Below are 12502 nucleotides of genomic sequence, written 5' to 3' on the forward strand. Positions count from 1 at the left end.
AAAACACTTGTATTTAGGCAACTACACTCTGACTGCAACCGTATAAAAGCGATACAAAAATATGGTTAAGTTTTGGGAGGAAATACAGAAATATTCACATTGCTGTTTGTTAAATGAGGGACCGGATTCAGGGTGACGCCCTTTTTAACAAACTTATTCACTATCTGGGGCGCCTGGGTGGCTCAGTGGGTTAAAGCCTCTGCCTTCAGCTCAGATCATGATCCTAGGGTCCAGGGATCGAGCTCCACATCAGGCTCTCTGCTCAGCGGGGAGCCTGCTTCCTCCTCTCTCTCTCTCTGCCTGCTTCTCTGCCTACTTCTGATCTCTGTGAAATAAATAAATAAAATCTTTTTAAAAAATTAAAAATTTATTTACTATCATATTATAATATGGTTTGTGCATGTTATGTTAACATTTCTGAATATAAGAGAAAGACCCTCTGGCTGCCTTTGCCACCCCCACTGGGCCAAATGTTCCTTCCCCCGGGGGCATACCCACTCACCTTACCCACCCTCCTCAGGGAGCCTTTAAAAATAATGAATAGCAATTCATAGCAGAAGAGGGTGGCAGAGATTCAGAATAAAGTGGAAAGGCATATGGGGAGGCTGGGGACGGAGGGAGGAGGAGTTGTAAAGCGTTGGCTCTGACACCTTCACGGAACAAGTCCCCCTACAGGAAAGCCTCACTGGGATAAGGTCCCGAGGTCTAAGGTAGGCACTGTCTCAGCCTGCCGTTCCCAACAAGGAGACTGGTGTATCTGGTTTTAAAAATGGTACCTCCAGGGATGATATGTAAAGAAAGCAGAAGCTGCTAACCTCATTTTTGTGGCATATTCCTAGAATTTTAGTACTTCTGTTCCTGGCAAATAATTTATGTGAAGTGGTCATTTTTTTTTTTTCGTTTTGAGAACATAGTCTCCTCATTATACCTTCATAGTATAACTCAGAAGGTGAAGATCATGTTCTTCCACTGGTGAAATTAGTCCAGGAAAGCCTATCTTTTTATTTTTGAACCTCCAGTCCTTAATCGGTTGGTGGGTCCAAACCTGATGACCTCTGCGTTAGTTAGCTTCCCTCCCAAGGTCAGGGTGCCACAGTGGTAAAGGCAGCAAGTCCCAATGAAGAGTCCTTGAGTCTGAGCTCAAAATGCCACCTTGTTTTTGTAAAAGAGAGCGCCCTCACACAACCTAGAAACATTTTATGATGCCAACAATAACAGCAGATACCTGGAAACTTGTTCACTTGGCCGGAGAATATGTCATTGTCGTGAAATGAAACTCCATGCCAATAGATGTCACAAGGCAAGCGTCGGCCAAATGGGAACTAGAAGACAGAGGGGAAAAAACTGTGACGATTAACAAGAACTAGAGGAGCAACTATCATCCTGGCTGGCTGTTACATACACATTCCCCGTGACCTGGTGCATATCACATGACGTAATGCTCATAATAAGCACGTGAAGTAGATGAAAGCCTTTCTCATTTTATAGGTGAAGAAACCATCTCAGGCAGGTTAAAGAACTTGCTCAAGGTCACGACCAGGGAGGGGTGGCATTCTGACTCTGTGTAGCAGGCACCATACTCATGGCTTCACACCTAACCTTTCATTTTAATCCTCCTAACTACCCTAGAAAAAATTGTTCCCATTTTACTGGGGAGAAAATTGGGGATGAAAAAGGTATCTAATATGCCCAAAGTAACACAGAGCTGGTAAGGAGAGGAATTGGGATTTGAACCCAGGTCTATCTGAACCCCGAGCCATACTTCTCTTTCTCTAAAAACTGCAACTCCCAAGTCAGTCCCCGCAAAAATGAGCTCACGCTCTCTCGCTCACACTCTCTCATTCTCTCTTCCCTGCCCCCCCAAACACACACGTTCCATGAAGGGAGGCTGCATCCCCAGTGTTTCCTGGCATTCAAGAAAAGCTTTTTGGATAAATAAATGAACGAACTGGGAATGGTAATCTGACTCAAGGTGACATACCAGATTCTCTCTTCGAGGAATTTGGAAATCTGAGATGCCAGGCAGCCTCTGCTGCCCCTTGATCTGGAAGTGATAAAAAGCCAGAGCCAGGCAGATGTGGTTGGCTGTGAGCACAGAGAAGCGAACGCAGCCCAGCTGATGAGAGAGACAGAAGGAGGAGGTGCAGAGAGGAAAGTGAGACCATGTGGCCCTGGTGACAGACTGAGTGACTTTAGTTCCTAGGGCTTCTAGATCCTAGGTCCAGACTCTCCTGAGCCTCAAGGCCCCTCGTGTCCGTGGATCCTGTAAGACAGCCTTATATTCTTAGAATATAGCCCCTCTTTGCACACACTATAGGGTTTCCTTATTAGCAGCCAGAAAAATCCCTCTGTGAGACAGAAAGCCCTGCTCTATCCACTATATCCTGCTGCCTCTCAAAGTTATCAGCAAGTTCTATATTTACAGAATTCCTTTTCTTAAATCTATAAGTCAGAGGACCCTTGTTAAAGGAAAAAAAGTGAGGATGTGTCAGTTCATATTTGGAACTTGCTTGTTAGAAGTCCAGATGAAGAGAGATGCCAACACACTGAACGCAATCACTTGACTTTCCCATCCTAAGACTACAGCTAATCAGGATTTTTGTCTGCTCCAAGTTGAGAGAGCTTAAGTTCCAATGGAAAAAAATAGCATTACTAATGAAATGGTGGTGACTTGATGCTTTCCAACTATTCTAAATTAAAATGAAGGCAAAGAGACTAAGCCCTTTAAATCATTCACATTATTTCAAAGCTGTGCCAAAGTAAGGCATATGTTACACACTCTATTAGCATGAACAACTTTCATCTATAATTTATAGCATTTCACTTGTTTTCTTTGCATCCAATGGACTGAAGTTATTAATTCAGTAGTCATAAATACAAAGAGATACAGCATATGTTACTTTCTTCCAGCTGCTAAGTGCTAACAGAGGGAAGGGGAAAATAACTTCACCAGGGAAGTTTCTCTAAAAAGCACACTATCCAAGCAAAGTTTACTAAGATTTAAGTGACCGTGCTGCCTGTAATGTGGGACCAACACCTGCTCCATGTCCGCAGATAACCAATGACTCCTTATCACCTTTACAGTTACCCTTCAACCCTTGCCAACCTCATGAGTCCCAAATTCACACTTCATTCAGCAGTGCCTTCAGCTCTCTCAGTTTTGAGAAACTGTGGGTTTTAAAAATCCATTCATTCAATAATTGCTACGTGCCAGACACTGTGCTAGGTGCTGAGAACACAGAGAAACACAATTTTAAATAGGTCCCAGGACTTCAAAATCCCTCCTCTTTTTAAGATTTTTTAAAAAACTGCTTAAACATCATACTCAATGGTGAAAGACTGAAAGCTTTTCCTTGAAGATCAAGAATGAGATAAGAATGCCCACTTTCACCACTTTTATTCAACAGAGTATTGTAAGAGCAAAAGGCAAGAAAATGAAATGAAGTATCCAAATTGGAAAGGAAGAAGTAACATTATGTTTGCAGATGACATGATCTTATATGTAGAAAACCATAAAGGTTACACACACATATACACATACAGTTAGAAATAATAAATGAATTCAGAAAAGTTATAGGATACAAAATCAATACACAAAAATCATCTTTTCTATATACTAACCATGAATGATCCAAAAAGGAAATTAAGAAAACAGTTACATTTATAATAACATCAAAAAGAATAAAATACTTAGGAATTAGCTTAAACAAGGAGACAAAAGACTATATGCCAAAAACTATAAAATGTTGCTGAAAGAGATTAAAGAAGACATGCATAAGTAGAAAGATATCCCATGTTCATGGATTAGAAGACTTTATGTTGTTAGGATGTCAATACTAGACAAAGCAATGTACAGAGTCAATGAAATCCCTATCAAAATCCAAATGACTTTTTTTCTTACAGAAATATAAAAATCGGGGCGCCTGGGTGGCTCAGTGGGTTAAGCCGCTGCCTTGGCTCAGGTCATGATCCCAGGGTCCTGGGATCAAGCCCTGCATCGGGCTCTCTGCTCAGCAGGTAGCCTGCTTCCTCCCCTCTCTCTGCCTGCCTCTCTGCCTGCTTGTCATCTCTCTCTGTCAAATAAATAAATAAATAATCTTTAAAAAAAATTAAAAAAAAAAAAGAAATAGAAATATAAAAATCTATCATAAAATTCATGTGGAATCTCAAGGGACCCCAAATAACCAAAATAATCTTGAGAAGGAAGAAAATGTTGGAGTTATCATGCTTCCTAATGCCAACTTACAATAAAGCTAAGATATCGAAACAGTGCATAAAACAACAATGAGATACAATGAGATACCACTATACAACTACTAGAATGGCCAAAATCCAGAACACTAACAACACAAAATGCTGGCAAGGGTATGGAGGAACAAGAACTCTCACTTATTGCTGATGGAAATGCAAAATGGTACACCTCCTTTGGAAGATAGTTCTTAAAAAGTAAACATACTTTTACCATATGATCCAGTAATTGTGTTCCTTGGTATTTACCCAAATGGGTTGAAAACGTATGCCCAGAAAAAAAATCTATACATGAATATTTATAGCAGTTTTATTAATAATTGCCAAAACTTGGAAGCAACCAAGATGTCTCTCAGTAGGTAAATGGATAAACCGTGGTGTACCCAGATAATGGAATATTATTCAGTGCTTAAAAAAATGAGTGATTTAAGCCAAGAAAAGACATGCAGGAATCTTAAATGCGTATTTCTAAATGAATGAAGCCCATTTGCAAAGGCTACACACTGTGTGATTCCAACTATATGACATTCTGGAAAAGGCAAATCTACAGAACCAGTTAAAAGATCAGTGGTTAGCATGGATTAGGAGTAAGGGGAGGGATGAATAGGGGAAGCACAGAGGACTTTCAGGGTAGTGACACTACTCTATATAACACCGCAACAGTGGATACATATCATTTATTCATCTGTCCAAGCCCACAGAAGGTACACTACCAAGAATAAGTTTTTTTTTTTTTTTTCTCTCTTTTTTTTTTTAATTTTTTATTTTTTATAAACATATATTTTTATCCCCAGGGGTACAGGTCTGTGAATCACCAGGTTTACACACTTCACAGCACTCACCAAAGCACATACCCTCCCCAATGTCCATAATCCCACCCCCTTCACCCAAACCCCCTCCCCCCGGCAACCCTCAGTTTGTTTTGTGAGATTAAGAGTCACTTATGGTTTGTCTCCCTCCCAATCCCATCTTGTTTCATTGATTCTTCTTCTACCCACTTAAGCCTCCATGTTGCATCACCACTTCCTCATATCAGGGAGATCATATGATAGTTGTCTTTCTCTGCTTGACTTATTTCGCTAAGCATGATACGCTCTAGTTAAGAATAAGTTTTAAATCATGGACTTTGAGTGATAATGATGTGTCAGTATATGTTCATCAACTGCAACAAATGTACCATTCTGGCAGGCGATTCTGATAGCTGGAGAGGCTATGCATATGTAGGGTCAGTGACCATATGTGAAATCTCTGTTCCTTCTGCTCAATTTTGTAGTGAACCAAAAATAGTTCTAATAAAAAAATAAATTAATAAAAACCAGGATGTTACTGGCATAAATACAGACAGACTAATGGGATAGGATACAGAACCCAGAATTAAACCCTGACATATACAGTCAAATTGTTTTTGACAAGAATGACAAGACTATTTGATGGGGAAAGGAAATTCTGTTCAACAATTGCTGCCAGGAAAACTGGATATCCACATGCAAAAAGAATGAAGTTGGACCCTTACTTTTCACCATATACAAATATTAACTCAAAATAAGTAAAAGACCCAATCATAAGGGCTAAACCTCTTTCTACTAAAGCTCTTAGTAGAAAATACAGGGAATAAACTTTATGATATTTAATTTGGCAATGATTTCTTGATATGACAAAGTACAGAGAAACAAAAGAAAAAATAAATAAATTGAACTTCATTGAAATTAAAACTTCTTTGCATTGAAGGACACTTGTCAACAGAATGAAAGGGAAGTCCATGGAATAGGAGAAAATATTTGAAAACCATGTATCTGATAAGGGATTAATATTCAGAATATATTTTAAAACTTTCACAACTCAAGAACAACAAAAACAATTTAAAAATGGGCAAAGAAAGGACTTGAATAGACATTTCTCCAAAGAAGACATACAGATGGCTAATAAGCACATGAAAAGATGCTCAACAACACTAATCACTAGGAAAATGCAAATCAAAACCACAATGAGATACAACTTCACACTCATTAGGATGGCTAGCTTAAAAAATAATAAAAAGGAAATAAGTGTTGATGAGGATGTAGAGAAATTGGAACCCTCAGGCACTGGGAATGTAAAAAGCTGCTGTGGAAAATAAAATTGTCACATGATCCAGTAATTCTACTTCTGAGTATTTACCCAAAAGAACTGAAATCGGGGACTCAAACAGATACTGATACCCAAATGTTAAGCATTATTCACAACAGCCAAAGGTGGAAACAGTCCAAGTGTCCATTAACTGTCCATCAACAGTCAAAATGTGGTATATCTATACACTGTAAGATTACTCAGCCTGGAACAATATAGATGAGACACTGAAGACATTATGCCAAGTGAAATAAATCAGACACGGAATGTTGTGTGGTTCCACTACTGCGAGGTAGCTAGAGTAGTCAAATTCATAGAGATGCAAAGTAGAACAGTGGTTTCCAGGGGCTGGGAAGGTGTTGTTTAGTGGGTACTGAATTTCAGTCTGGGGAGATGGAAAATGTCTGGAGATGGATGATACTGATAGTGGCACAACAAGGTGAATGTATTTAACGCTACTAAATTGTACACTTACAAGCAGTTAAGATGATAACTTTTGTTATGTATATTTCACCACAATAAAACAACAGTAAGAAACTGTCTGCTTACCCCTGGGGGGTAAGGGGCCATTCCTGGCTCTACTCTGAATTCTCTATAGCCTGGAATGCTACGTGGCTTTTCATGGGGCAGCTGAAAATAGACAATGTTTCTCAGACTCCCCCACTCCCCATCTTTCTAAGGTCAGCACCATCTTCCCAGTTATCTAGATTCTAAATTCTAAAAGGAGTCATCTTTCCTTTTCTCTTCTTCAAACTATTTTGGAAAAAGGACTAGTTTTGGGGTCAAAAGACCTGAGAGTTCTAGACTTGTTCCATCACTTACTATGAGGTCTTAAGCAACCAAAATTTTTGTGTCCTCCGTTGACTGAGATGAGAAAACATGTCAAGGTGCAACAGGAACCAAACAAGATAATAGAAATGAAAATGCTTTGTACATTCCACAATACAAATCTGAGTTGATCGTTGATTTATTTACTCATTAAGTGTTAAGAAACTAGTGTGTGGGGCAGTGTCTCAGGTGGCAAGGACACAGGGGAACATGTCTGCTTCCATGGAGCACACAGTCCATGGGGGAGAAAGAGTTGACTCAAATAATCACTTCCAACGTATCCGCACAAACTATGGTAAGGGCTGTGAAATGAGGTCCAGAGAGCAATGAGGACACAGGGAGAGCCCAGCACATCTGGGAAGTCAGAGAAGTCTGCTCCGAGTAGGGGGACCACATGTTCATTAGCCCAGGACAGCTCCCCTTTACACCTGGTGTCCTGGTGTTAATATTAATACAGGGTTGTTGTTGTTGTTGTTGTTGTTGTTTTCCACTTTCAAATGAATCCCAGTTTGAACAGCAAACTGAGTGGTCACCCTGCTCCTGAGTAAAGGCTATTTGAGCTGAGATTGGAAAGAAGAACAGGCAGATGAGGAAGGAAGAGTATTCTAAGCAGAGAACAAATAGGTAAAAGCCCAGAGGTCAGACTGACCATGACGCACTGGAAAGCCTGAAGACAGGTCAAGATGGCTGGGGGTACAGGGGACCAGAGGAAAGTAGTGTGACATGTGGCTGAAGACCTAGACAGAGGCCGATGGTGTAGGGCTGCCCCCAGCTGGATAGGAGAAACAGAAGGTCATGTGGAGAGCAGACGAAGACAGACCAGAGAGACAGAGAGCATGACCCATAAAAGGCCAGCGGGGAGAGTGTTTCAAGACAGAGAGAACAGTGAACAGCGTGAACGTGGCTGACAGGTCAAGTAGGCTGGAAACTAACAACCGCCCGCTGGCTCTGACGACATGGAGAGCTTCAGGACCACGTCAGCCCACAGGGATCACCTTTCTGGTCCCTTCAGTGCCTGCTACGCTTATCACAACACACTGTTGTGTACTTCATGTGCAACCCGAATCTCCCTCAGAACGCCAAGGATTTCTAGGACCTGGAACAATTTGACATACTTGTCTTGGGTATCTGAGAATGACTAACCAGGTGTCCAATTCGTCCTAGGCCCATAGGAAAATTAGAACCATAATCCTGAGAATTACCCATAACTCCCTTCCCTCCCCAATACCTAACTGGTCAGCAAGTCTTCCGTTTTACCTCCTAATTTATTTTTACATTTCTTCTCTCTACTTTAATGCCCAGTGCCGTTGTCAAACTTTGAGGCTTCCTCTCTCACCTGGATGAGACGTTTGTTAGTCACACATGAACGACAGTAACTAGCACACCCTCCCCCCACATACTACCATCTTTGTCACAAAAAAAGATTCTCCCTCAGCGTATACACCTGTGTGGACCCAAAATCCTTTTCCTTCTTACCTAGAAGGACTAAAACAAACTTGCCAGGCTCCTGCAAGAACTAAAACCATTAAATGTCCTTTGAGCATATTTGTGCTTAAGGAATTGATGTCCGGGTCCCCCTTCTAATAAATAGCCCAAAGAGCGAGTTCAAACCCCCTGAGGGATTTTACAAAATGAAATTTCACAGTGAATGCTGATGAAAGCACAATTCACATTTCTGTACTTTGTGAATGATTTTCTTCATAAAGCTTCTTCATGAAAGAAAATCTTTCAAGTGATTGGGCATAAAAGTGGCAAATAAGCTTTGATATGGGCAAGTGTATGTGTAATGTATCTACAGGGGGAAATGACCCAAATTACTGCTTTAAAATGAGAGGCCCAAATTGCTGTGGGGAAATCCAAGGAAGAGGTAGAAGCCAGAGCAGCTCACTTGGGCTCGGAAGAGCACCGCTCCAGCCTCAACCTGCCACACCCCACCCAGAGACTTTGACACGCTGCTGACCTTGCCCTGCTCTAGCTCATCTACGGTGGAGTTAAACAACAGCTGTAAAACCCATCCGCCTCCCTGGGCTATCATGCGGACTGAGGTAGTGCCTGAGAAAGCACTTTGTAAAAAGCAAATTGCTGTTATGTAGGATGGCCTATTATTTTTAATGCCCAAGGAAATCACCTCAACGAGTAACTTCAATTAAAAAAGATGCCAACCAAATATCAAGCACCATTAGGACAGCTCTTGAATAAGAACACCGCAGTGTACTTGCACTTGGGAAACCCTAGCTGACGCCCCCGGGCAGAGCTAATGGATTTCTCTCCAGTGCCCCCTCTGTATTCAGTCGATGCCTATAGTACAGGCACTGCCTTGCAGGGTATTAATGTCTACATGCCTGTCTCTCCATCAGACAGAAGGCTTCAGGGTAGACATACTTGATTCTCTCCACCGTCTCGCAGGCCTACCATCTGTGGTAGGCAGCCTCTAAGATAGTCTCCAATTATCCCTGCCTCCTGGAATTCGGGCCCTTGTGTAGTCTTCTCCCACAACTGGCACAGGCTTGGTCCATGGAACCAAAAGCTACAGCAGAAGAAGGGATGGAATGTCGAGACTGTGGCTTCTGTCTTGGGTGCACTCTGTGTGCGTGGGGGGTGGGGTGGGCACGCGCATGTCTGGCTGGCTGGCTGGCTGGCTGGCTTCCATCTCTCTCTCATCATCATCATCACTCACTATGGAGAGTGCCTAGGGGGAGGGAAGAAATCAAAGCCTCCTGCCGAAAGCCGTGGGAATGAACTTGGAAGTGGGTCCTACTGTCCAGATCGAGTCTTCAGAGGCTGCGGCCCCATGAGAGACCCTGAGCCAAAACCGCAGCTAAGTCACTCCCAGACTCCTCATCTTCAGGAAGTGTGTGAGTAATAAATGTGTGATGTTTTCACTGCTAAGCTTTGGAGAAATCTATTACACAGTAGTAGATAATGAATACACTATTCTGGGTTTATAACAGTGCCTTAGAGAATGAAAGCATTCTAAGAATGAAGGAATTTAAGATTAATATATCCTTAAAAGAAATTCAATAACTATTATTTATTCAGTACTTAATTGTGTCCCAGATATCTTACATATATGCCTCCATTTTGCACATGAAAAAAAAATGCAATTCTGTTGCTGGTAAGTGGCAAACCCAGAATTTGAAGTCATATTGATCTATCTCCAAAGACTGTGCTCTTTTGGCTCCAATAAGGTGAATGGATGGGTAGATGGATTAATCTGTTGGGGGGGGGGGGAATAAGCATGTATATCTATGAAAAAAAAGAGCTGTGGTTAACACTTCAAGGAAGAGCATAGCCCAGAGAAAGCCCAGAAAAGACCAGTTAAGACAAGAAAAGAATTGAGCAATTGCCCTTCAAGAATGGACTGAAAACATAGCACTCTTTTCTTTAATCAGGAAAGCAAGCAGACAAAGAAAATACTGGTGGAGATCCATCAAACGCTGAAGGGTGTGACCAGATAGAAAATGACTCCATCTGCCAAATCTGAGCATATCAAAAGAAGATGAGTCCCCTCTTTGAAGCCTGAGAGAGGCAGGCTAGCTCACTCCTCTCTTGTTCACATCTCAGCTAATGGCATCACTATCCTCTCAGACAGGTGAGAAGCAACAACCACCCAACTGAGGGGTCACAGGGAGATTCTGGGGTCCCACCTACCTGTGGAAAGTGGGCTAACAAATAAAGCCCTCCCGATGCAGGGGAGGGATTGGCCAGCTTCCTGACCACAGCATCTCTGGATGGGGTGGGTGGTGGAGGGGGAGTCCATACATAGGGCAACCCCAAGCCTATTTCTTCAGCAGGAACAATAATGACAATGTGATTTGGGTTATTAGATGAATTAATAATGCATCTAAGGCACCTAGCCCTGTGCCTGGCACATGATGTGAAATATACAGTTGGTGTTCAAAAAATGCTGCTTTCTTTCTTCTCTCCATATTTTCCCAACACCCTTCACCCCATACTTACTGACTGGTAAAATATTACCCAAAGGAGATGGTGGAGGGGGTGTTTTCTAGGGCTAGTCCAAGGTTAAAGGTGCACAGGGTATATCCAAGGTATTTGAACTCATATAGGTCTTCCTGGATATGCACCTAACCTCTGGGGAAAGCCTATACGCACACCAAATCTCCTTGACCTGACTTCCAGAACCTGGGTTCAAATCTCAACCCTGCCAGCTTCTAAGGCTTTTGGTTTTAACAGCTGAGAAAGAGGACTAGCAAAGCCTCCATCACAGAGGGTATCGGGAAGATTAAAAACAACTATGTAAGTGAAAAAATGTTTGTGACTAGTCTGGCACATAGAAGCAGCTAAGTTAGTCCTTGTAAGGACCTATCTAACCAGAGGCTTCCATTAAGGTTAAACAACAACCTTGTTGTTTAACCCTTAAACTGTCCCTGCTCCCAGTCCCCAGGGGACTGACTTAAAAACAAGTCCTGGAAACCATCCCCAGGTAACAAAGCCCAAATACAAGGGTGGGCCAGGCCAGGTGGAAACATCCGATCAGTGGGGGGTTGCATACTGTCTCCCTAGCTACCAAGGAGTATGAGCCCCGCCCTTTGGGAGCCCTTTGGGCACCAATTCTAACCAAGGTGTGATAGGCTAGGTCAAATGTCTACTATAGGGTAAACTGTAATTCAATTGGTCACCGAGCATCACTGTGCAGCTTTCTCTGTGTGTTACAATCTAATTGGCCACTTGTCCGTGGCCAGGCCCAACCTTTGGCCTTAAAAGCTAGTCTGTGAAACAGAGAAAGGTCGCCCTCTCTGTAAGAGGCGCGGCCCTGGCCAGTCAGTCTGATTCTTGATGCCTGGCGCGAAATAAAGCTTTGCTTAACCTTCGCTTTGTATCAGTCTCGCTCCTTTAATCCCAGACCCATTTTGGGGGGGCATAACAGTCCTATTACAGTGACAGTGAGCATCCTGGATTGTTCTTCACCTAATTGAGTCCCATGGTGAGAGAGGCAGAGAGGAAAAGTCCCCAGACATCTCCCCCTATAGAGAAAGCAGAGGTTGGCCCTCAACAAATCCACCTCTTCTAAAACAGTAGTGAATCAAGCATGGCTCCAGGCATTCCAGAGCCGGCCTGGGGTCAAGGCAGATGCATTATCTGTGTGATGGTCCAGCAGGAACAACTGTTTCTGCTCCATGGGAGGAAAGTTGAACTGAGGAGAGGCTATTTGAGCTGGGTGTGAAATAGGTGCTTGCCAGGCAGAGATAAGGAGAAAGGAAAATCAGGTGGAGGGCAGAGTGCATGCAAGGCAGGGATTCTGGAGAGCACAAGAAGTTCCACGTACCCACAGCCCAAGGTGAGTAGGCGAGATAAAGCT

At 42.5% G+C, this 12502-nt stretch overlaps 1 protein-coding gene across 5 annotated transcripts in view; it reads right to left on the reverse strand.

The window, feature by feature from the left end:
• TTLL11 (tubulin tyrosine ligase like 11) overlaps nucleotides 1-12502 on the reverse strand; it is a 230512-nt gene that overhangs the window by 181538 nt on the left and 36472 nt on the right. For 4 of the 5 annotated variants that reach the window (XM_045082352.1, XM_045082348.1, XM_045082354.1 and 1 more), the window contains one exon: nucleotides 1226-1322. The exons of the other annotated variant lie outside the window; for it this stretch is intronic. In XM_045082352.1, the coding sequence (XP_044938287.1) occupies nucleotides 1226-1322 (97 nt within the window). Of the gene's footprint in view, nucleotides 1-1225; nucleotides 1323-12502 lie in introns of those variants that run through there. 5 annotated transcript variants of the gene reach the window in all.

The sequence above is a fragment of the Mustela putorius genome, unplaced genomic scaffold (assembly GCF_011764305.1).
Source record: "Mustela putorius furo isolate JIRA1106 unplaced genomic scaffold, ASM1176430v1.1 tig00000596_pilon_pilon_pilon, whole genome shotgun sequence".
NCBI classification, from domain to species: domain Eukaryota; kingdom Metazoa; phylum Chordata; class Mammalia; order Carnivora; family Mustelidae; genus Mustela; species Mustela putorius.